Source organism: Pleurodeles waltl, chromosome 6 (assembly GCF_031143425.1).
Source record: "Pleurodeles waltl isolate 20211129_DDA chromosome 6, aPleWal1.hap1.20221129, whole genome shotgun sequence".
In the NCBI taxonomy this organism is placed as follows: Eukaryota; Metazoa; Chordata; class Amphibia; order Caudata; family Salamandridae; genus Pleurodeles; species Pleurodeles waltl.
Genome location: NC_090445.1, coordinates 1146731110 through 1146757666, shown reverse-complemented (window position 1 = coordinate 1146757666; position 26557 = coordinate 1146731110). Strand labels below are relative to the sequence as shown.

The window sequence follows — 26557 nt, the reverse complement described above, 5'->3', positions numbered from 1 at the left end:
CTGAGCATGGTCCTTCTTTCTAAAAAGTATTAACACAAACAGAACACGAGCTAGTTTACACAGGTGCAACGTTAAAAGAGATCCAAATGTTTTTTACAGCTAGATACAACACCAGCATGTACTCGTAACAGCTAGCATTGGAGACCGGGCACAGTTTTGTGCACATAATTTTATGGACGTGGATTTCCCGGTGGTGGTCAGGACTAGAACCTCATGAGTACTATCTGTCCCTAAGTTTGGTTTGAAACGGTTTGATGGACATTTTCGATCCCAGTGGAGATTTCCCTTAACCTCCTTTCTGCTTGGAAATGAGAACACTTTAATTCACCAACATTCAAAAAAATCTGTGGATTTTGGGCTCTGTGCACCAGATGTAAATACATTTTGTTTTCAGGATTCTAGAAAAAAACTTTCTCAAGTGTTCTTACTGATATTGAAAAAGTATGTATGTTCTAATAAATGTGTTTACTGTGTTCTTTCTGATAATAATGTGGCATTTGATTTATGACCGTTGGTTTTTTGTAATTAGGTAATATACGGTTTTATAGATAGAATGGTGTAATTGAGGTGTTATGTACTTTTAATATGGTTTCTTTCAGTTTTAATATTTTAAATTGTGCCATGAAACTTGGTTAAGGTGCGTTTTATTTTCTGATGTTCAATCACATCATTTCCCCATTAGTGTGTGCAATTGCATTATATTTGATAACATCTGGCATAGCCCGAATGATTGCAAAAATAATATACATTAAACAGCGAAAATTAAAATATCCATACTCCCTGAAGAACATGACTGCAGTTATTGTTGTGGAACCTGTCCAGCCCTTGCCAAGCTGGCACTGAAGATACTGGTGCTAGCAAAGGCCCTTTTCCCACCTCAGGTTCCGAAACCTCACGCTCTGTGGGGAGATGCCACAACTTATCCCACCTACACTATCAGTCGTCCAGATCTTTGGACGCAGTGAGGAGTGTGGAAATCGGATTCATGTAACACAGATCAATAACATGAGAAACATAAACACATTTAAACACCATAACCTATTTAACTACAAAATCAAAACTCCAAACTGAATAAAGTTTCAAAGCTTTATTACAACCCCAAAGTCAGCGTAATAGGAATGGTGCGTAAAACTAAGTTATAAACATACTAAATACTGTAAGCTGACCAAAACGTCTAAAGAGATTAAGCCTACTAAATATCAATGATATTAAACCCTCCAAGAGGCTCATACAAATTAACAGAACTATAATATGCACATTAAAATTAGATTTCAAAGAAGATGAAGGTGACATTAGTAAATCATCACAATTCAAATAATAACAATCAGTTTCTGGGCTGGGCAATCCTTACCCCTGATAAGACTTTGGACTTGCATGTGTGGCGATGGACTAACATGTGGGGTAAACAAAAATATTTTGGAAAAAACATAAAACTAGGGTAGCTCACTATAAAAAATACACTGGTGTAATCATCTAAGCTGAAAAGGAAACAAGATGCCACACTGCGTCTATATACCTCCCCTCATGGGACAGCAAACCGGAAAGTTTTGTTGATCACAGCATTTACAGCTTCTCAGCATCAGGGCAATGCAGAACATGGGCTGCACGTAAGGTAGATCAGCAGTTCAGAGTTTATTGTGCATATTAGTACTGAACAGCAAAAGTAATGGGATGTATGGGACTAAAGGAAACTTCACAACATAAAGGCTAAAAATAGCAGAAGACTTGGAGAGGGCCAGGAGGTGACCACATGAATGCACCCCCCCCCACAAAAAAACCTCTCTAAGTTTCTCTAAATTGATGATTTTTCAAAAGTCTCTCCCTAACTAGAAATGTCCACCAGTTTGTTTGGTTGACCACGTGGGCTCATCTTGCGCAAATTAATCTGTATCCAGTGGAAAAACATTGACACATCAAGTTTGCAACTATTCTGGATTTTCCCTTGAAAGGTGCAAAGGTCATCTTGATGAGTTCCTACAGTTCCACCAATATATAACTTTTGAGAAGATTTTGAAACATACGACCCCTTTACCAAGTTTCTGCAAACTGATTCTAACAGTTCTCATGCAAAACTAAAAAAGGCTTCCTGTCTTGTTCGACACCTAGAACAAATACTGTTACATTTGTTATTAGTTATAATATGTTCTCTGCCTTTAATACAATAGGACATTCACCAACACACCAGCACCCTAGGAATTAATTTGGATCAGGGGAAACCAAATGAATTAGTACTTTTTCCTCTACTGCTGTAAAAATTAATCTTCAGGCCTAGTTTAGCTAAGGTAACCGAAATAAATATTCATGCAATTAGTACGTCTAAATCCTATTGCGCACTGTACAATTTGAATCATATATGCAAGGCAAATTATTCAATTGCAATCATCATATGACTTTAGAATCAGTTTAAACTTGCATTTATTTCTCCGCACGCATGTAACTTGCGTTAATAAATTCATTTAAATCAATATAAATATGATTAATTCATATTTATCTAATACTCATAATATGCTTTGATTTCTATTTTTCTAAGAATAATACTTTTAATATTAATTCATGTCAGTAGTTCACTCAAATATAAATACATATCTTTTATAGCATGACACAGTGCCAAAAATGATCTGAATGTCACAATGTCCGTTATAATTCAAACATGCACATGTTTACACTTCATGTTAATTTCTCTACTATGCTTTTTAATGAAGGTCTATAAGTCTCCATACGCTATCTTCTGTGCTACTGATGTATTAATAAAATTTGATCTCTCTAACTATTTTGTAGATGTGATCCTTGTGGCACGGCAGAAAGCCCTCCGTGATGTTAGCAAGTGGCTGAAGCGGGCTGACTTATTGCCCCATACTGCATGCTAAAATGTACAGAAAAAATGGCAAACAATAACAGACCAGTGGATGAAGGAGGCTGCCCGAAAGCCTCTATAAGTAAAATCAAAAGGTCTAGGCTAATGCAGCTAGCTTTATTAAAAGAAAAAAAGAAAAACTTATGGAAAAACGTCTGCTATGCTTAATTCCACAGGGGTATGAGCAAAGTGTGCCCAAACATCAGAGGCTGTGTACAGTCTGGCCACAAACATATGTTCTGGGGACAGTGGTGTTGTGTGGAGAATGTGCCTTCTAGTGACCGGCTGAATCTCCAGTTCATTTGGGTCGTGATACTTTGGTTTATATTGTTTTTGTCCAGTCTCTGCTGCTCTAGCCTCTCCCTTGTTCCATTTTAAAGTTAACTTTTTTTCTGCTAATCTCTGTACCTGTTAGAACCTATTTATTATGAGTTTTCTATTTTCAACACTTTCTTTATACGTTTTAAATTAGGAACCAGTGGTACTCACGGACACAAACCTGGTTTATACAGCATTGAAGTGGGACTTGGATTACCTCCAGGAGAACATTGGATGTGGGGACTTTTCTGTTTACAGTGCCAATGGGCACAAGTTTCTGTACTATGACGAGAAGAAAATAGCTAATTTCAAGGACTTTAAACCAAAATCCCAGCGACTGGAAATTAAATTTGGTGAATTTGTGAAGAAGCTTCGAGAGATCCAACAGGCGGGTGGGGAGGACAGGTAAGTCCCCCCCTTGATTTCCCTGAATTTACCATTTATTGTAATCTCTGAATAGCTTAACAAGTGTCTGGAGAGATGTTTACTATTTATGTACTGCAGTTGTACATGGAATGGCCCATATGTGGATTAGAAATAAATAACAAACCTCATAACAAAAATCTAACCATTGGGCAAACTGAAATGGGTAGCATGAAGCAATGTCATGTTTTCACGCAGCAAAAGTAGTTTTCCCAGCACGAGTCACCTGTGACATTGCATATCAAGGGTGAGGTGGCAGTCCTTTGAGTGCTGTGCTCCAGAATTCCTTGTCTTTTTTTTCTGGCTCTTTTTTGGTCTGTTTCTTCTTAGTCAAGATTCCTCTGTGACTGTGCCCTGGTTCTGTTTCCATCCACATTCATTTTAAGGAAAGTTCCCTCTTAAGCACATGGCAGGCTTGTTGGACCAAGGACAGCTTAACAATCCACAAATGCTTTTATTGACTGCATCCTCAACATTCGGACAAAAAAAGGGATTTCTGCAAGAGTTTTACAACCAAGACCTTGAAGGCCAGGAAAGAGAATAGTTCCTTGCATTTGAAGGATCTTTTTCAGTGAAGAGTCCATGACCACTGCTTCTCTTGTCTTTTCTTTCAAGACCGCAAATAAAAAGAAAGAACCTGATACCCTAAATCCTTTTCCAGAAGATTGTCTATTTTTTAAACCCTCTGCTGTGAAGAAGCAGGCTTCTTTCGGTTTTAAGATACGCAAGAAATTACGATTCTCAAACATTTCCAACTGCCCTGTTCTGTTAGCCATAATCTCCATTTCTGCTTAAATACAGTCGTGCCTACTTCCATGGCCTAACGCCCAAGATTAGTGTTAATGCTTAGTGCCTCATCACCAATTGTTTTTTGTTGACGACTGAAAATTGCAAGACTGTGCCCTGCTCTTTCACTGTGCTACGGTCAAGGGCACCATCTTCCAGGCTGCCTCCCTCATCAGCGACTTGTGATTTTGTCAATTGTTCAACTACCTTTGTCTAGCACCCAGTGAATGAAACCCCGGTCAGCGCTTCCATTGTCCACAACAGTCACTCGATGTAACAGTCACTTTGTCAATAACAGAAACTCCTTTTTTGACAGCCATTCTTCTGCAGCTGAGTTTTGTGAACCTCTGCTCAAATTTTGGAGGTGCACTCCAGAAAGGTATGAGGTGTTCAGTGCAAAAGACTGCGAAAAGGAACCCAATGACGCAAGTCCTCAAAAAATTGAACATTCCCTTTTTTTAACTTCATTGAGAAGGAAGACTACTACCACATTCACATAAGTATTATGATAGTCTCCAAGCTTCAGCCTAGTCATTATGGGCTCTTTTATTTGCTCTAGATCGTGCAAAGTCCATGTAGCTATTTTCAGATCGCCCTCCAAAGATGTAATGCAGGATCTCCTTCAGGTTACAGAGCAATGGTGGGATCAGGTGCGCCCAGTTACACACTGCAGGTCACACCATTATCTGGACTGTTTGTTCTTTACCCTCCACAGCGACCTGCCGCCCCATCACCTCCACAGGCCATGTATAGGAAGAGAGTGTGGGATGAAGAAAAAAACCTTGATATGGATTTTCAGTCCATATTGGTTGGTAACATGCTGTCTCTCTAGAACTTGAAATTATGCCAATCCAACTCATCCTAGAGGTGGCAGAACTATGACCCAAAAAACTTGGTGTCCGCTCATTTGCTCACTCTTTCACCCTACAGGCAGCAAAGTGACAGCCCATTGACCAAGTGGAATGGAAAAGATGCCTTTTTAGAACCTAGCCAGGCCAGACGAACGTGACTTCCTGAGACAATACCCTGCTGACCACTCACTAAGTCCATACTCATGGGCACTAGGCCTACCCACACAAGTGAGGCACCATTTTTTATCAAGAGACTTGGGGGGGGGGGGGGGAGAAATGTTGGGGGTGTGGGATGCTGGGGGGGAAATGCTGGGTGGGAGGAAATTTGTGACTCCTCTCGGATTCCAGAACTCTCATCGAAATGTTTGGCAAAAGTTTTTGTTTTTTTATTATTTTATTTTTTTGGTGCCAATTTTCGAGGTTTGCACCAATTCTGGGTAACATAATCTGTTGAGGGAGCCACAAGTCACCCCATCTTGGATTTCCCTAGGTGTCTAGTTTTAAAAAATGCACAAGTTTGTTTTCCTAGGTGGCGGCTGATCTAGAGATCAAAATCCACAGCTAGGCACTTTCCAAAACAAACGTCAGTTTTCAATGTAAAAATGTGATGTGCCCATGTTGCGTTTTCTGTCGCAGGCATTAAGCCTACCCATGCAAGTGTGGTACCATTTTTATTGGGAGACTTGGGGGAACAAAGAATAGCTCAAAAAGTGTTGCTGCCCCTTGTCTTTCTCTACATTTTTTTCCTTCCAAATGTAAGACCGTGTGTAAAAAAGACGTCTATTTGAGGAATGCGCTATAATTCACATGCTAGTATGGGCACCCCAGAATTCAGAGATGTGCAAATAACCACTGCTTCTCAACACCTTATCTTATGCCCATTTTGGAAATACAAAGACTTCCTTGATGCCTACTTTTCACTCTTTATATTTCACCAAATGAATTGCTGTATACCAGGGATACAATAAAAACCCTTTGCAAGGTGCAGCTCATTTATTGGCTCTGGGTACCTAGGGTTCTTGATGAACCTACCAGCCCAATATATTCCCGCAACCAGAAGAGTCCAGCAGACACAACAGTATATTACTTTTGAAAATCTGACATCGGAGGAAAAATTTAGAGTAAAATATTGAGGAAAAATGGCTGTTTTCTTCACCTCAATTTCAATATGTTTTTTATTTCAGCTTTTATTTTCTGTGGAAAAACCTTGTAGGATCTACACGAATGACCCCTTGGTGGATTAAGACTTTTGTCTACTTTCAGAAATGTTTAGCTTTCCCAGATCCAGCATTGGTTTCACACCCATTTCTGTCACTAACAGGGAGGAGGCTAAAAGCACAAAAAATAGTAAAAATGGGGTATATCCCAGTAAAATGCCAAAATTGTGTTGAAAAATTTGTTTTTCTGCTTCAAGACTGCCTGTTCCTGGAAGCTGGGAAGATGGTGATTTTGGCACTGCAAACCCTTTGTTGATGCCATTTTCAGGGGAAGAAAACACAAGTCGCCTTCTGCAGCCCTTTTTCCCATTTGTTTAAAAAAAAAAAAAAAAAAAAAAAACACTATATTTTGGCTAATTTCTTAGTCTCCTCCAGGGGAACTCAAAAACTCTGGGTAACTCTAGAATTCCTAGGATGTTGGAAAAAAAGGACGCAAATTTGACCTGGGTAGCTTATGTGGACAAAAAGTTATGAGGGCCTAAGCACTAACTGCCCCAAATAGCCAAAAAAAAAGGCCTGGCACCTGTGGGGGGGGAAAAGGCCTGGCAGTGAAAGGGTTAATTTACTTGGCTAACACTGTATTTATAGGCTGTATTCAAGCACGTAAATCAATGAATCATCGAATGCTGAAGAAAACAATAGAATTTCGAGGTTTGTATTTTTCATAGATTTCTGTGTGACCCTATAGGAAATGGAAGCCTTATGGGCAGTGGGGTCACAATTCTCAATGTCTTTGGCCAGAGAGCGTACCGCAAAATTAGATGGAGATACTTCACATGTGCTCACTTAACATTGCCTCTTGCACGAACTACGAGAACACTCTTTACGGTATGTTACCTTTACAGAGTGGTACCTTTATGATGCAGAGTTTACAACACAGGTAAGCAGGGCCGGCTTTAGTGCTGGTGGCGCCCTGTGCGAGTCAAAGCTGCTGCTAGACAAATCTTTCTCTTTCTCTCTCTTTCTCTCTCTTTCTCTCTCTCTTTCTCTCTCTTTCTCTCTCTTTCTCTCTCTTTCTCTCTCTTTCTCTCTCTTTCTCTCTCTTTCTCCTCTTTCTCTCTCTTTCTTTCTCTCTCATATCACAAGAGCCATCCTGACATTTTATTTGCATCCTGAATGCTGATGCACATGAAACTTTTCAGCAGGCGTTTTTAAATCGCAAATTTCTTAAATTAATGCTAGGCACAGTGCCCCTCTGAGGTCAGCACCCATTGCGGCCGCACCGCTTGCACTGACCTAAAGCCGGCCCTGCAGGTAAATACCACACAGGCAGTTTTGAGGTACTTTACAACGCATGTCTTTACCATACAGGTATCAATGGCATTAGCAGTTGTTTGTGTGTGCACACATACACACACTCTGTGTGTGTATGTGTGTGTGTGTAATATACATATCTGTGTACTTGCAAATACATAAAAGATATGTCACTTAAATTATGTGGGATTAGGTTTCAGGGATGGGTAAGGGAGTAGTTACAATGTTCAAGGATTTGGAGCTTGGTGTTAAGGGGTTTACACGTGTGTGTGTATATATACACATAGTAAAAGTGAGGCGCATGGGGGGGTTCTCCCCATTTAAAAAGAAAATAAAAAAACAAAGGTTGGCTTTATGTATGTATATATATGTGTGTGTGACTATCTTTATACGAATGAATACATTCTTAATCGTTTCAGTTAATAAAAATGTGTACAAAATCCTGTTTAAAAACGCAGAATTGTGTGATATGTAAATATTTTAAAACCATTGATAAAATACTTTCTTACAACAAAATAATATTTTAAAATTAATAAAACCAACACCAGAGTCTTTAGGACCTACCCAGGTGAATGGTTATGCCCTTCCCAATTACAGTCTGAAGCCCGGTCTTTTTAGTACAGTGTGCAAAGATGTTTGAGTTTGCCTAATCGAGCTAAGTCCATCAAACTGTTGATAGTTAGACAAAAGGCCCTAATCTCTTTACAGTTGGAGATTCCCTCAGTTAAAAACACTGACCTCCTTAGAGATCGGCGCGCTGGTAAGAACACTGGGCAACAACTTGAAAGGTGAAGCATTGTTTCTCTTCTGTAGTAGCAAACCCTGCAGCTATGCTGGCTAGCCTGAATTGCCCAGTTGGTCCTGTTTTCTTGAATAGGCAATGCCATTAATTTTGCATGATTATATATGTGCATATCTATAACTACATATAGCTCTACTTACCAGCATCTGCTGGATACAGGGACCAGGTTAGCCCAGCTAAATAAGTTACCTTCTTAAGTCTGGCGTGCAGAGTTCAAAACTTCAGGGTTTCACAGAAGGAGCTTAAAAGGTGCCGTCAAGGGTCCAGGTCCTGGTGGGGCACTCTTGGGATTAGAAACTCACTCCAGCAGAGCCCATTCAAGTCCATTTGCAGGTCAAGGGAGGGCCAATTGCTGCAGGTCAGCTGGGCAGTGAAGGAAGGTCTATGGAGTTTGTTGTGTCCCTGTAGCACGGACCTGGAGGTCAGCCAGCTGACCCTTGGAGTCACTCTTGTAGTCCTGAGTTTAAGGATATGGCCTTCATTCCTTCAAACAGTAAGGCTGGCATCAAGCAGCAGGACATTTATCTGAAAGGCAGTCCTCTGATAGCAGTGCAGCCCTGGGAAACAAGGCAGGCATCAAGCACCTTCTGTATACCTCTGCAGATCTAGGAGTGTTATGAAGAGTTGGCCTGAGGGTCCACTATTTATACCTGTGCAAGCTTAGAAGTGGAAGAAACTTCTAGGGTCTCCTTCTCATCCCCGCCCAACCCAGATGGTTCAGGAATTGCCTTCCACCCTTCCCAGGTACTTAGGTGTATGGGATGACAAAAGCCTAGTGTCAAGTTCTTTGTGAGTGTTCTGAGGCAGCTCCTTTGAAATGTTAGTGTGGCAGGCAACAGGTCCGTTCTTCCCATGCTGGGAGGTTGGTGCCCTTTTCGATCTACACTCTGGTCCTATTATTCACTGCATGGGCCAGTTACGCAGTCTGGATGGGGGAACAATTAACACACCCTGGCAGCTGGAAACTCCTTGTTAAGGGCAGGAAAATGCCACCATTTTAAAGTTGCATTTTCAAACTAATCTAAAATCTTACTTTACCATTAAAGAGGATTTTATATTTCAATTCATTGAGTCCAAACTTGATATTCCTACCTGTTCCCAATTAAAAGTTAGTTCTTATTAAATGTGAATAGATAACCAAACGTTATCCTACAGGAAAGGTAGCACTCACAGTAGTCAAAACTGAATTTAAGATTTTTTTGAACATGTAAAACTTTTATAAGTACACATCCAAAACTTTACGTACTGTGAGCCAAGCTCTATGGGCTGCTTAGAGCCTATCGTAGGTGTGACTTACATGTATTAAAAATAAAATAAAAAATAAAATAAAGGGGTTTATGCCTGGCAAAAGGCTTATTTTGCTAAGTCGAACCGGAAGTTTGAAACTGTTCACAACCTGCAATGGCAGGCCTGAGATGTTTTTAAGGGCTTCTTAAATGAATGACACAAAACAATCTGTTGGTCCACTAGTAGCATTTAATTTGCAGGCCTTGTGTACATGGGGACAACCATAGGGACTAATAATTTAATTAGACATGTTTTAAGGAGTGTGCACAAGCACTTCAGCACTGTTAGCAGTGGTAAAGTACACAAAGTCCTAAAAGCCAACAAATATGGGTTCAGAAAGCAGGAAGGGTGAAGGCAAAATGTTTGGTACTGATCCTGCAAAGAGAATGAAATTCATAATTTATGAAGTCAGGAAGTCAATTTTCAACATGCCAAGTTTTCTGAAGATGATCCACATGAAAACATTTGGGGTGGAGAAGCTAAAATGTGAGTGTTTCTCATTTTAGCTCCCATAGGAAATGTTGCTCCCATAGTGCCTGAGTATCTGAATGGTTTACTTCAAACTTGGCATGAAAGTAGGACTTTACTCACAAAATGTGTGTTTTTTTTTTTTGTTTACGTCAGTAGTCTTTATGAGATTAGTGCTTATCAAAGGTACTTTATAGAATTAACACTGTATTTAGATCTGTGCCTATTAAACATTGAGAAAATCTGGTCAATCAGGTTCAAATTTTTTGACCATGTGATTGGCTCAATTAAGGCTATTTCTTTTCAGGATATGTTGAGAGTCTGCTCTGACTTGCAGGTTTTACGATGAGAAAAAACATTCACACAGCCATGGACTGCCAACACCAAAAGTGTCTGACCCCAGGACAGTAGTCAGCGGCCAGACTTGTGTAGAATTAAACCTAGAGGAAACAGTCAGTTGGAACACAATAGGCTGAATGGTAAGTGGCAGGAAGGTGAATATCTTACTCAGGTACCTCTTTTATCAAGAGTGCCAATCATGGGCATGTGTGAGCACAAAGCACAGAACTTCAGATTAGCAAATCTCGTAGGATTGCAGACCTTAATCCATCATGAAGAAACAACCCAGTCCATGTCCCTCAAATAAGCAGACGGTCATGCAGGCTTCAAAGGAGCAACAATGATGCAGCACGACAAGCTATACTTTTGGTCAGCGCAGTACCTCAATAAGGAGACCAGTCTGTTGACCTTTGTGTTGGCTATACCCAATCGTTATTTTGCCCTCTGCAAATTCAGATGTAGATGCAAGTGTACTGATGAAGTGCTTCATGCCATTGCTTTCCATGCAGATCTTCACTGGAAATGACATGGTATATTTTACTTTGTAATTTCGAAACTGTCGTCATACCCCAAAATATTTTCTCAGCTTAATGAAATTGGACTTTGATTTACTAGAAGATCGTGAGGTTGGATCCCTGCAAGGATGGGTTCTCTTTTCTGTTACTAGACGGAAAATAACATTATTCCTATCGGATGCCCAAGCACTGGGTGGGAGCTAAGGGACCTGCACACGAAGTTAACTGGCTACAGCCCTATTCAAAATCACCAGCTGTTGCAGTTTCCATAGGATGATAGGCCATTGCTGGGGTTCACATTGTGTGTATATTATTCAGCTGTGAGTGCCCCCCCCCCCCCCCCAAGATTTTTGCACAGCCTTACTGTGGAAATGAGTGTCCACACTTGCTGCGTTCACTCCGAGCCCAAAATCCAGTGCTGTATCTCATGGCTTCTTCTTGATTGATTGTGAACCTTGTCTGTACGTGTTATGTTCTGCATGCAAGGATATCCATCTTGGCACAGAGCCCGCATGGTTCGAAGTTTCATGAATTCAATTTGATCTTTGTAGTAGAGCCAGATGTATTTGCTGCAAGAAGGTGTTTCTGATGACTACTGGCTGTCTATGTGGTCACTTTGCTTGGAGTTGTGAATTTTAAGGGGGGGCTGGGGTAATTGTTAATTTTTCTGATCCATTGTCATGAAAGTGAACACACACTTTTAGCGTTCAGTACAATATTTCTTGTTATTGGAAGAATAAACTGCGGTTTGTACTAATCCTGGCCTGACTGTGAATTGTTAGCAGAATTAATGTGAAATATTTAAGAAATCATCTCTGAGGTACAAATGCAAGCTTTAGATAAATTTGATACTAGTTAATATGCAAACTAACAAACGTTCTGTAAATTTGAGCACCATTTCGTGTGTGAGGCAAATGTTTTGCCTTAGATCACTGATCACTTACTTTGCCTTTTTCAGTTTTTGTAACTACTTCTCTCATGCAGACATTCCCACTGTGTTTCCATCAGTGTGATTTCTTGAAGATGTTTGATAATCTTTTCCCCATTTTACAGCATTACTTGCCCCTTGCATGTCCCATCTTCCTTATTTGAATTGCATCGTTTTTGCTGCCCCAGTTGATAGCACACCAGAACGTCCTGATTACTGCTGGTTTAAGCCTCTTCTGGAGGCAAAAACGTGCATTTTTTGCATGGGGCGTGAGGAGGGAGTGTGTTTGTGAATATTTTAAGTGTTCATTCACAAGGTAGATGATTCCTCTTAGTACAGTGCATATAAATCCACTCGAGTGATAAGTTAATCTGGAATCTGCAGGTAGATGTGTACATTTAAATTTTTTATTACTAATGGATCAGACCTCTTGAGATGGATATTGGAAAAAAACGATTGAGTGAGAGAAGCAGTAAGTGTTTGCGATAGGGATTTGTTTTACAGACTTCCATATTCGTTTTTATTGGTAGTTTTAGAAAATCGTACAAGTAAGTTGACAAGAACGAATCCCAACTTAATTCCTCCCACTCCACCCCCAATCCATCACTAGCCTTTAAGTACAAACCCTCTTCTCACAAACAATTGATGGCATGGCACTAGAGACATGAATGCATAACAGGAATAGAGTAACAAAGTAGGCCTGATTATGGTGTTAGCCAGGCAGGAAGCTGCGTCCAACTCAGCCTTAGCTTATTTATATAAATTGCAGTACCAACACCCCAAGTCTGGTGAGACGGAAACTCTTCAGATTGTGTCTGTTTGTCACGTGTTGAGGGTAAGGACATGGCTGGGTCAATAAACATGGCTGCAGACCTCTCTTCCTTCATTCTTGTCATAAGGCCCAGGAGACAGATCGTGGTTGACACTGGTCCTAACTCCCAGTAATTCTGACAATTGAGCTCTAAGATCCTTCCACCAGAGCTTTGGTGCAGAACCAAACCATATGCCCAAATGTGTCCCTTGCCTGATTACATCGTGGACACATCACAGGAGGTTCATAATTCGAAAACGTTCTGGTGTAAGATATTTTTTATGAAGGTAGTTGAACTGGATAAGTTTGTCTGGCATTATTGGGGCATGCCGTAGATAATGTAAGGCCCAATTCTATACTGCTTCTGATCGTTGTCCAAATAAATTCTAAGTGGTCAGTGTTTTGAGTCTGGTAAGTGTGATAGCTCGGTGAGCCAATGTAATTGTTGTATTCTCTAAAAATACACCAACGCTGAAAAGCTTCTTTCGCATCTGAAGTTTAATTCCAGAGAGAGACTGCTCCGCGCAGCATCCCCTTACCAGCCTGACCGAGTAACTGACTCGGTCAGGGAATGCTCCGCATTGCTGTAAATTCCTCACGCCCCTTCAAGTGAGTGCAACAACTCTGGATTCTTCTGCATGTGGTAGGGAGGGTAAAAGCTTGTTGGAGTGCGGCAAAGCCATGAGGTGACCTGTTGCAAAAAGCTCATAGTGTAGTTATCACCGCCTAGGCTTCAATCTATTTGCATCTTTTGGTAAACGAGTGAAACAGGGAAATGACAGCAACACCGGGCATATGGAGTTGAACTCGAACAATGATGTAGGTAATGGTGCCAATTGTATCTCGCTGCTTGTAGTAATACGAATCCCTGTTTGACCTTTCCCCTTTTATCTAGTATATACTCCCCAGCTTGCATGGGGTCCATCTCGCCCTTCAAATACCTGTATTCAAAAGTCGTCCCCGGCTGATCCACACTGGCACACCTGGGAGCTGAACTACTAAGTAGTAAGATTTAAAGTCAAGGACTCCTAGACTCTGTCATCTGTTTAAAGATGGCGTCTAGCGCAACTCTCCTTCTCTTAGTCCCCACACCAGTTCTGCTAGCAGTGTGGGGAGCTCCCGAAAAAAATGACGTTAACTGTAGGGAAATATTTGTAAAGAAGAGCAGAAATTAGGCTACACCGCCATATTGACCAAAGCCTCCCAGCCCATTATAGACAAACTCTGACATCCAGGACTTGTCCCCCTAATCTAGGGTGATCAGGATCTCAAAGCAAAAAAACGGGACCCGTCATAGACATAGAAGTAGGACTACAGTTTGCCGCAACCACCAAAAGTAGGACTACTTGACAGCTGTCATAGACAGCAAGTCTGTGTGGCTGCCACAGGATCCAATTCCTGGATGGAGCAGCTCTGATGCAGAGGATGGGTCCCAGTTTCCGGCTTTCTGGTGTTGTGGCTGGGAAAGAATCACGCAGGATGGTTCACCTTCAGCCAGGCCCCCTTAGACTTTGCAGATGCTGGACGTTGAGCGCCGTGAAAGGGCATAGCAGAGTCATACCGATGGCTGAATGATCTTCCTGCAGGCAGTGACCTCTGACTCTGGTAAGCAGAGCAGGGTCGTGCTGGCCACTGGCGAGGAGCTCTTTCTGAATGGCTGACACATCTACGTTGCTCCTGCATTGGAGAAGGGAAATCCAGAGAGAAAATGTCTCTCTATAAAGGATTTCCCTTCCCGCTACAACGCTCACACAAGTGACGTCATGCCACAACTTTTGCAGCGGTGACGAGTGAGCATGTGTGCACAAAATGGATCGCAAAACCGGGACATTTATGAAAATATACCATCCGCTCCTCAGAAGCCGGGACATTTCTGTACTTTTCTGAAAAGTGTCGGGACACTTCTCAAAAAACCGGGACCGTCCAGGGCAATCCGGGACCTCTGGTCACCCTACCCTAATCACAGTCCAGCTTTCTGAGGTTACACTTCCCGTTTGACCACAGGCCACAAAGGAAGAATATAGTAGTTAAATCCATCTGATGATGCAGTTTCCAAACCCCCATTGTTCTCAGGGTCATCCCTAGAAAACCCTATTGCAGCCTTATTTCTCCATGATAATGGAAGACTCAACCGACTCTGTGGAGGATTTACTTTACAAACTTAACATGAACTGTATATGAGCTAAACCACAGTTCGGAAGTTGGTCACTTGAGTGAATGTATTTGGTATTCGTTGTGCAGCATTATCACAATGAACGTGTAAACGCGTCCCTTTATGATAATTTATTACACATCAGGACTCGTTTCAGGCCAATGAATCTTTTGACCCAGTTGAGAGACACCTTAGGACGAGATAGCTAATCAATGTCAATCAATACGTCAATAATGTCATCAATATTGATCACAACAATACATTTCACTTTAGTCAGTCATTAATCGATTCAAAGCACTACCATGACCTTGCAGTCATGAATAACCACATCAGTTTAGTAGAATTTTTATGAGTTTTATTCCCAATTGTTTACAATTCTAAAAGCAGATGTGTTAACCTCAAATCCAAGAAACATTATAGCATAGTCACGATATGGCAACTTTGATAAGATTTATTTAAGGCAAGAATCACAACATCAGAACATAACACGGTGTAAACATAGATCAATTTAGCAGAGTGTCAATAACACGTCAGTTCAACAAGCATAGATTCGGTCGTTTGTCTATTTGCGTCAGTTTAGTGAACACCTGTCCTAACCACTGATTAGCATTAGCATGTTGAGCTTCATGCAAAACAATTTAGAACACCATTTGGAAAACATCTAGCTATGGTTTCTGTCAAAAGTAAGCAGTTGGTACCTAGAAAGGAAAAGCAAACAGACAGATCACAATTGTATTGTCATAGTTACCCTCCATGGTTTAGGTCAGCACTCAGGCTCAGTCTTCGTCTTCAGGACATCAGTCAAATCGCCATCAGTCAGAACTCAGCTCTGGGGCAAAATGGGCACTTCCCTCATAAGGAGGTAAAGTGTAAAATGGGCAAATCTAAGGATGAGGATGGTTTTAAGCAAACCAATAAGTCACCAAACAGAGTGACAAAGTTTCTGGATAAAATCAATAGCATTCCCTAACCCACCTAAATGGCTCCCCGTGTCATGGGTTTTTATCCCTTTTTCGTTTGTACATTCCCCTAAAATGTCATTGGTCGTTGGTTATACCCCACTATCTTTATCCAATGGAAAAATAAACTATGTCATTAATCTTTCACCCCATATTATTTTACAGACATTTCATTGGTCCTCATGATTGATGTCTTCAGAGGTTGCACGTCCAGTATGACTTCATCTTTCTGTATTTCTTTGCACATCTTTTGGTCAGTAGCCCCATTGTCTTCACTGGTTTGAATGACCTTGTATATTACATTAATCTACACTGTTCCATTTGGTCTAATATCACTCTACAAGCAATGAAGAATTCGTGACAACAGATCTACTATGGTTATATTCAGCTTCTAGTTTGAAGAAAACAAGGGGTCATGTCCTTTTGCAAGTCAGCACACTACAAGATAGGAAAAATACATTTAATATGAGAGCCAAGCAGCTAAGCTTCGGCTCATGCTAACTTAAGGTCTACAAGTATTTCAGCACAATTTCAATAACACAATGATTAATAATTAGTATAGAACTTATTCAATATAACATTTTATAAACATTTTAGTCATCATTATTAATCTACGTATACATTGGTGGCCACTCCCTGTGGTCACATTTCGAGTGCACATTTAAGAAAAATTTACTATTACAGTTTTTATGCGGCATTATCACACATTAATTCATAAACATTTCATGTTAATATAGATTATATAAGCTAGGCTCTCTCAAACGCTTTCTCCTTTCGAACGGACCGGGCAGGCTTAAGTATCTTGCCTGACTGGCGAAAGGACAGGACTTGTAAATGAAAATATTGACCCTCTTGATATGATTTCGTCTGAGCCATTGAATACAAGTTCTCAGTGACGTCATCCAGAGAGTTGTGTGCTTCCAGACGATTAAATGCCAGAAAGATGACTGTGCAGTTAATATGCCATGCACATTCTTTCTTCGTTAAATTAAAGTTCCACATTTATTAGTCTTTTTCTGAAAGAACAGGAAAATGCAGTGATTGTAGCAATATCCCCCCTATTAGTTTGAACGTCCTAAACAAAATCCCTGCTAGTATTGATTTTCATTAGCCACACATTGTGGGATACTTTTGCAGCCATGATTTCGCGCAGCTTGTCCCTAAAAATTCAGGCATCAGCCACACAGGTTCAAAGCTTAGTGAATCGGGTTTTGAAAGCATGGAATCGTAAACAACGAAGGTTTCAGCAGTGCAGAATAAAAACTGAACCTACCAGTCCTATCCCAGTTGGTCACCAAGCACTATAAAATGTTGTTTTTTGTTGTCCTCCAGTATGGGCTTATAACGTAACTTACCCTGTCAATTTATCTGAGGGAGCTCCTGTTCATTGCAGTGGTGTAGACATTTTACTATGATCTCGCGTTAGAGAAATAAGTTCTATTTCTTAGGAGTGACGTGGGACGCTAGAACATATAAAATAATTTAATATGTGTTATTTTTTTCTTAAATACAGGTTCTATTTGCAGCAGACTCTGAATGACACTGTCGGGAAGAACATTGTGGTGGATTTTCTAGGCTTTAATTGGAATTGGATTAATAAGCAGCAGGCGAAGCACAACTGGGGGCAGCTGACATCGAATCTACTGCTCATTGGCATGGAAGGTAAGAGGTGAAATAGTTAATATGGCCATGAACACTCAGTCTGAGCACTGGTAAGAAGGGAGGATTGTGCATTAATTCTGACCTCCGAACGTAGGCTAGCTCGCTAGTTGCTAGTCCACAGATTCCACCGAAGGGAGTGGTGGGGTTGTTTACATAGCTTTTTTTGTTAAAAATGATTGCATGCTCTTTAAGAATAGGCAATTTTATGGCCTCCTCCCATGCTCTAGATTCTTTCTTGAAAGGACTTTGGCTTACTATTATATACGGGGGGGCATAGGGAGAGAAGGGAACCTCAGTGACTTAACTGAAAGCTGTGCGATTAATGGATTTTATAATGCAAGTCCGTAGAATGAATAGTTCTATACCTGAAGAGTAATAAACAATGATTCTTATGTACCCAGTGCAAACATTTTTAGAGTTAATGTGATTGTCATTCGTCATTAATAGGAGTCAGGGTTTTGTACAAAGGATTGGGCAGCAAAGTTGTTAATTCAATAAGAGGTATTTTATAATTTGAGTTACTGTACAATTGTCATGCAGTTGTAGAGTATAGTACGTAGCAAGGGTTTCTGTAAGAATTATATTTAATATTTAGATTGACCAATGGCCTCGCCTACCCTGACCGTTACCATATCCTTAAGCACCTCGGCTTACTCCACCCTTCTCATTCAACATTGTCTCACCTCAGGTTAACTCCACTGAGCTACCTCCAAATGAAAGGCCGCCTCCGTCCTAGGACTTTGTGCTCTGCTCATGATACACAAACCTTAGAGCTGCTGCTTATAAGCATCCACACAGCGGGCCCAATAATCCATGTCCTCCTCTCAAAAAATAAATCTTGAGAAACTGCACAAGCCATCGTTTTCGAGGCCATGCAACAGTGTGGACCTTAATAGAGAGTAACGTATTTTAGTATCCCACTTTGACTGTCATCAAATATTGACATATTGACTAGTGTCAACTATGTAGGGTTCTTTAGTTGGTCGAAAGATCATACAGCTGGAACATTAAATAGCTTTAATTTCTTTGACGTCTGTGCTGTATATTAGTGTCAGTCGTGGACAGTGTGTGTTGCCATTTACTGTTCTCTGTCGAATGGCAGTTGTTGTAGGAGTTCTTCTTATATCCATAGGTATTGATATTCATACTCCTTTGTGGTGATAAGAAACTATCTTGACATCGCTGTAGATTTGTGGTGAAGATATTCACATACAGACTGATTGGGTGACGATCAGTCGTTAGTTTGGGGAGTTGATAGATAAAATGTATATATGGAACTTGGACGTGTGTGAATAAACCCAAAGAATGTGCGAGACCCAGCACAATTTAGCTATTTAACTATTTGTCACATTTTTTTTCAGTGAAGTAGATGTGCCATTTCGCACCCTTGCTCTTCTGAAGCTTTCTGTACAAGCGAAACCCCTATTTTCTAACATGCATATGGACATATCTGGATAACTTGGATATGTGATTAGTATCCCCAATTAGTTTTGACCATTTTTTCTGTATGAATGAAACGTGTTTTCATTTAATTTCATTTCATTTATTTAATTGTTGTTAGCCTATCCGGCCATAACAATAAGCACACAATAAATATCAGTCCATCACACTCGGAAAAAATCACATTAAATAAAACATCTCAATAAAAAGAAAACTGTGCTTGAATTTTTGATTTGACATGTGCCGAAATGTATCCGATTTGCCCTACATTATCATAAAACTTAATGCGTAGCCATAATTTGCATAAAACTTAACTTATTCTAAAAAAAAACCCATTATAAATCTGATATTTAAATATCTTGTTCAGGCACAAATCATTTGGGACCTTACGGTGGCTGCCAACCGTTTAATAAAAGCCCGATGCCTAACCCAGTTTTGCAACACCCTGCACCAATTTCCCAGGCTAGATAGCTATGGGATAACACATGTGGTTATGTTTGTGCCAACTGTGGGTGCATTATTGAGCGTAGCTTCCATGCTGCCAATATATAAGTTGAAACTTTTGTCACAATGTGTTTCTCGTCTGATCGCATACATAACACTTCCGCCTCATTGCACTTCCTAACTCCGTAGGATCTAAAAAGTGGACGTAAATACAATTTGCGGAGTTTAAGCGTGAAGTGACATAATAAAAGGAAGTGGGAAAGTGTTTCTGGGCCACCGTGAAGACATGGACAACATTCTAATCTATCCGGAGGAACGGGTTGCCATCTGTTGGTCACCGCCATCACAGGTAGTGTGCCCATGCGGAATTTAAAATAGAGAAGCCTTTTTTCCTCCGGATAAATACGGTCTATGAATATTGCTGGTTTAAGCTCTTGGTTAAACAAGATATAGCGCTTGAATAAGGGGCTAAGTGTCTCACACATACTCTCAGTCTTTTTCTCCCAATATGCCTTTTTTATGACAGCTAAACTAGGCCTTCTGATTTTTTCTGGATGGAGCCAGAGGTCTTCCTGGCCGATAGCAGCCAGGGTGGTTGAGATGTGTTTGAACCAGGGCAATTTCAGATGGCTTTGTAGCTTCATGATGTCCATAAGTACGTCTCTATATGGTTTGAGTTCCTCTTTTGACCAAATACGGATCCAGTATCTTATTGGAGCCAGAGCAATGTAGTCCTCAACCTTTCTCATTTGTAGATCAATTCTTATTGCGTTCATTGGTGTGGCATTGCCTAGACAAAGTAATCGGCGTAGAAATTTATTCTCGGTTACTTGTATTGAAGGAGTCTTTCTGAATCCCCATATCTCTGCACTGTAAAGTGATGCGGCTCTTGCTTTTGTTTTGTATGCGAGCAATGCAGAACTCACAGAATGGTTGCCTGTAGCTTTTGCAAATCTGAGTACTGCTCCAGCTTGTTGGGCCAGGGAGATGCTACTTTTATAAATTTGTGGTTTCCATGTCTGTTTTTCGTCTAATCTGCAACCCAGGTAATCATAAGTAGCCACTCGGGCCAAAGGCTTGTTGTTTGCCTTAAAGGTCGATTGCATCGTCTGTTTTTGGTTAAGAATCATAAACTTTGTTTTCCCCTCATTAGTTACCATGCTCCTTGAGGTGCAAAATGATTCGAAACCCCTGAGTAGTCGATGCATTGCTATCTCCGTTCTTGCCAGTAGTACAGCGTCATCAGCAAAGAGCAGGATAGGTGTACTTTCATTGGCTAGTTTTGGTACGTCCAGATTTAATTCCCTCAGGTCTTGACTTACTTCATTTATATAACAATTGAATAAGGTTGGGGCCAAAACACAGCCTTGTTTTACGCCTCGCTCAATTGGAATTTCTGCTGTATAATCATTTCTCGTAGTATATCTGACCCTGGCAGTATTTCCTGTATGCAGTAGAATTAACAGCCTTAACATTTTTCCCTGTATGCCCATTTCCGACAATAACTGCCATAATGTTTGGCGGTTTACGCTGTCAAAGGCTGTTTGAAGATCCACAAAGACCAGATATAATGGGCAGTCTTTTAGGGTGGCGTATTTGGCACAGATCATGTTTAACTTAAAAAGTTGATCTGTTGTACTTTGGCCTCTCCTAAAACCAGCTTGGTGTATTGATATTAAGTCTCCATCCTCTAGCCAATGGTCTAGGCGCGACTAAATCATTTTGGCAAAAATCTTTCCAACACTGTCAAGCAGTGAGATAGGCCTGTAATTGCACACCATGTCCCGAGGACCTTTTTTATGAATTGGAACAATTATTGATTTTTTCCAGGAAGTAGGGATTACCTCGTGGTGCCAAACACTGTTGAATAGACGGGCTAGAGCAGGTAGCCATAACGTTAGCTGGTTACGGTAAGCGTCTGAAGGAATACCGTCTGGGCCTGGAGCCTTGTGCGGCTTTTGGAGGAGAATAACTTGTTTAATCTCTTTCTCACTGAATTCCGGTATTAACTCCATTGCACGTGGAGTGGCATAGGTTGCTTGCATGGAATTTGTGCTGGGGAGTTCGTTAGGGACTAGTTCATTCTGGGATTCATTTGCTGATCTAACAAGCCGGTTTGAAGGTACTGCATAGGTCATATGAAGTGGAAGTACCTTACTTGATCTTTGGTTTCTGCCTGCCAGCCCTTGAATAAGACTGTTTGGGTTATTGGTACTCCCGGATGCCGACTTGGCAACTTCCTGGTACAAGGCGGTGAAATGCTTTACCCAAAGTTGTGGATTAATATTCAGTTCTAGGTTTTTCGAAAGACCTTCGCAACCCCACCTGACTATCTCCCAAAACTTTTTGCAGTTCCCTGTCGATATTGCCTGCAGTAGAATTTTCCAGAGTTTATGTGGGAATGTCTTCCTTTTGTGTCTCAGTAATTTTTTGTACTGTTGCCTGCATTCATGAAAATATTGCTCATTAAAGTCATTCAAATGCCGATTCTTTAGTGCTTGTGATAAGGTCTTTTTTAGTTTCAAACACTCTTCATCGAACCAGCCCTCCATCGTTTTAGGATTAATTTGAAGATGCTTGGTCTTTTTCCTTTGTAGTTTGTAATAGCAGATTATTAAAATTATGCAGGAGGGGTAAGGCTTTGTTAACTGGTAGATTTAAAAACGTGCTATGTAATAGCAACCAGGTTTGACTAGGTGTGCTCGTATAAGGTTAAGGTATTTGACCTTAATATGTTTTTCCTATTTGGTCTCATAGTTATTGTTAAGCTATTTCCGTTGAATGGAGACTCGGCCTTCCCTGGGCTCATGTCCGGATGGACTATCTCCATTAGCAGTGGGTCGTGATCACTCTCAATCCTGTCCCTTATTTCCATATCGATGACATAATGCTAGGCTTCGATGTTTATTGCCATGTAGTCGATTATACTTTGCCTTTTTCCAGATCGAAAGGTAGATTTGAAAGTTCTATCTGAATTTGTTCTTCCATTTAAGGTGCGGATTCCTCCGTCTATTAATGCTTCAAAGATTAGTTCTCCTTTCTTGGAGTCTTTACTACATTGGATGCGGGGCGTTGGAATATTCCAAGCATGGTCTTCCTCTACTACTTGTTCATCCCAGAGGATAGAATGAGGTTTAGTGTTGAAATCACCGCATATCAGTAAAAAGGTTTTACAAGGCTGGGGAGAGCGGTTGTTCGTATGACCTAGTGCTGGGTTCCTCCAACCTCCAACCCGCAGTTCTTTTATTTAGGATATGTTCCTTAAGGAGCCGCACACCTGGCATGACTTGGACCCGGCTAATAGGAGGGAAATACACATTTACTATTTCGAGTGACCACTCCTCATATTTTACCGCAAGCGTCTGGATTTCCTTGCTTAATACAGCATGGGTTACTACGGAGTTTCCCAGTAGTGAAGTTCTGATCCAAATGATCAGGCCTCCCGTTGGTCTTCCTTTTTTTTGCTTGATAGCGGGTGAGTGGAAAGTGGAGAACCCATCTAGGTCAATAGCATTAATAGCCCAAGTTTCTTGGAAACAGCTGATGTCTTGTTTTTTAATGAATTCAACCCAGTCCTTATCTTCTATTTTACTTTTTAGGCCTGCAATGTTCCAGCTTAGAATTTTTAATATGGGACTAGTTTTATCTTTTGTGTTCAAGCCGTCCATTTTTTGCTACAAGCTTCTAGATGGTTGATCTTCGTAATTCTGTGACTGTGAGAGATTACCCCTGCTGTTTCTAGGGGAATTAGCCGACAGGCAGAACCTCATATTGCTCAGATTTCTTCGTTCAGGGAGTTGTTGTTTGGAGCTAATTGCTCCCTGGAGTATCGAACCAGAATTGCCTTTTACCTCTTGCCTACCCAACATATTTTGATTTAAGGCTTTTTCAATAAATATTGTTCGATATGGTTCCTTTTGTGGAATAGCAATAGATATTCCCCAGGTCTTCATCATGTTAGAACATTTTAGGATCTGATCTGCTATCCAAGGTGAGGCCCAGACTGTTTCTGTTGATTCCCTGTTCTCTAATTCTTTTTTTGGTATGAATCTTACTGAGAGGAGGTCTTTGGTTGTTACATTCTGTACGGCTGGCAGGGAATTGATCAGATGTAGAAATTAGACCTGTTCAGGATGTCATGACTTCCTCTTGAGGAGTACTCTGGGATAAACGTGATCGTTGCTTCAAGGTCTTTAGTCATTTCAGTGCAGATCTCAGTATGCCCGCTACCTCCCTGCGACCGTCTTCCTTGGAGTTGATTGTCTTCGTTTTTTCTGTTATGAGTGGTAACTGCCCGACCAGTCAGTGTTCGTTCTACCTGGCCTTTTTCCCTCCCAAGTTGCAACTCTTTGTTCCTATGTTCTTCATAAGGTTGCCTTTTTGGGGGCCAATTATCCAATTTTCCTTTAGTTTCCAGGTCCAGCGCTGGGTGCGGTAGGGCAAGAGAATCAGTAATCCACCCAGGCTGGTTACTGAAATTGAGATTTCCAGCGCTAACCTGAGAGCAGTATTTTACCTTTGACCGGGGTGCGGGAACCGGGGCAGTTGTGTTGTCCACGCACTTGGTTGTTTTTATACTTTGTTTGCTTCCTATACACTCTGGGGTCTCTGCCCTTCTGCTTTCACCTTTGCTGTTGTCTTGTTCTGCCCCCTCAATAATGGAGTTCAGAGGCTGCTGGCGTTTTCCATAATGGTCTCCTACTGTATTTGAGTAATGTACCTGGGCTGAGTGTTCTATTTTTGTGGCTGGGAGGTACTTATCGATGCTGGTACTTGAATGGATGTTTCTGGACTCCATTTGGGTTGTCCATTGACTAGGGAGTCGTTTGCCTCATTTGTCCCATGATTTGTACCAGGATCTTTTTCAGACCTCCTTCCTTTATCTAAGTCATGCCCAATTGCTTGGTATCCCCTGGGGCCAATGGGTATACGGTTTATATGGGGATGGTGAGTGCAACTTTTGTCGCACAGTAATCCAGGATTTTTATTTATGAAATTAATGACTTTGTCAGTAGGTTTCTCAAGACTCTCGAGACTCTCAAACTTGATGTTTTCATCTCTATGCTGCTGTTGGGCAGGCTCAACACCTATGTTCCTGATTTCCGCTATTAGGCTTATCTGTTGTGGCATGTTTGAAGCCTTTTTTGCTAGTAGTTTTTTATTTCTTCTAGCTTTTTTCCATGTGTTTTTCCATCTGCCTATTGGTTGAGACCTTTTACTCGGGGTCCTTTTTTCTACTGTATTTGAGGCTTTGATTCCAAGTTCAGGACTTCCGTTGGTTCTCTCCATCTTGTCTGACTGTTTTTTTGCATCTGGGCAATTCTCTCGTCCTGGACCAGAGTGCCCTTCTCCATCTACTCTGTCTCTTGGCCTTTCAGTTAATCTAGATTCTGTTTTTCCTGACTCATGATTGCACACCTCTGTGCTTTTAAGGCTATGTTTGCAATCTTTGATTATGTCTTTGATTACTTTCAGGACTTCCAGTAATTTTGCCAGCAGTGGTCCACAGGCTTGTCTATCCGTCTTGTCCATTTTGTCAGCCATTGCCTGATGTAACAGGTTTTCCCTTATTACGCCCTCTACTAGGGCCATCCTGTAATCTATAGTCTGTATTGAGGTTGTAAATTGTTTAGTCAGCTCAAGTTGATCGTCGAATTTTTTAGACTGGGCCATGATCGTTGTTGCAATTGAGCCCAGTGTTGTACATATAACTTTCATGATGCTGAGAATTGGTTGATCTAATGAGAGGTCATCTCTGTTTCCCCATTTTGCCCACTTTGCTCGTTGGTTATCTGGCCTTCTAAGTTCTTGTCGTCCTCTCCTCTGTGGCCTTTTATTATGCTGCCTTCCAGGAAGTTTAGATCTTCTGACGTTATACTGTTTAGTTGGGGGTCTATATTACCAATAACGGAGTTGTCAGGCGAAGACAGCTCCAGACTAAAGGAACTACTATTGAGTCTGCACAGCTTTAAATACGTTTTTACAGTTTGGCTTTCGCAGTGAAGCTGTGGCTCTGAAAGTTTATGGGTCTGTTTAGGTGGTAGTTGTTCTATTTCAGGACCCATTATGTTTTGGAGTACTATAAGTTCTGCTTGGGCACTTCGTGGAGGGCGTATTAATGAGGTATTCCCGAAGTTTAATAGTCCCATTTGGGGTTCAGGATAAGATGAATCATTGCTTTTTCTTTGCTCTCCCGGAAAATTGCCCCACTCTGGGAAGTTATTTGACTCCACTTCGCCGTCCCTGAGGGGGTTATTCGTTGGACAGGATAGTCGCGATAAACCATCCGATCGCTGCTGGAATAGGCAAGTATCCTGGTACCCGGTCTCTGAGAGCTCTAGTTCATCCCCCCCCCATGTTATTGCCACCCTTTTCCCCCGATGACTGTAATGGGAGGTCACTAGCTTTGGAACTTTGCGTTTGCGGCTGTTCAGAGTTTAAGTTCACTTGGTTCACTTGGTTATAGTAGTTAGTAATGGTGTTTATCTTTAATTTAGTTTTCCTTGCACCCAGGCCCAGGTGCATCGGTGTATACTGTTGTCTCCTGCACAGAGGACTTACAAGGCCCCTGCAGTTACTCCTGCAGTTTCTCCTGCGTTCAGTATTGCACACTCCATATCATCGGAGTCAGTATGGGCTGGCAGCAGACACACTGACACCGCTTCTGTCCCACCCAACTCTCCTCCTGGTTAGTTTTCGTCGCCGGGAATCCCGATTTGGACACCCTCTGCTGTGACCTCTCCTTGGTTTGTGAATCCCCCCTGGGATATCTGGACGATTCCAGGATCCTGGTCCTGGCCCTGATCTAACCCTAGATCTTGTGAACTGTTGAGTTCCTCCCCCGAACTTTGAAATTTCACTGTGTGAACGAGTGCCTCATTGGCCTCCCTGGCCTTCTTTGTTTTTCCTCTTGTCCCAACCATCTTCGAGGACTTCTCCGTTCACCGTCCGCCGTCCCTCCCATTGGTTCCTTACTTACTTACTACCTTACTTTAGTCTTAGTCTTTAGGAGAGACCACCAACCGGACCACCAACAACACCAGGTCC

General features: G+C 41.3%; 1 protein-coding gene across 1 annotated transcript in view; it reads left to right on the top strand.

Moving 5' to 3' along the window:
* HIF1AN (hypoxia inducible factor 1 subunit alpha inhibitor) overlaps positions 1 to 26557 on the top strand; it is a 160139-nt gene that overhangs the window by 37006 nt on the left and 96576 nt on the right. The window contains exons 2-3 of the mRNA XM_069240360.1: positions 3327 to 3577; positions 17478 to 17626. Of these exons, the coding sequence (XP_069096461.1) occupies positions 3327 to 3577; positions 17478 to 17626 (400 nt within the window). The remainder of the gene's footprint in view (positions 1 to 3326; positions 3578 to 17477; positions 17627 to 26557) is intronic.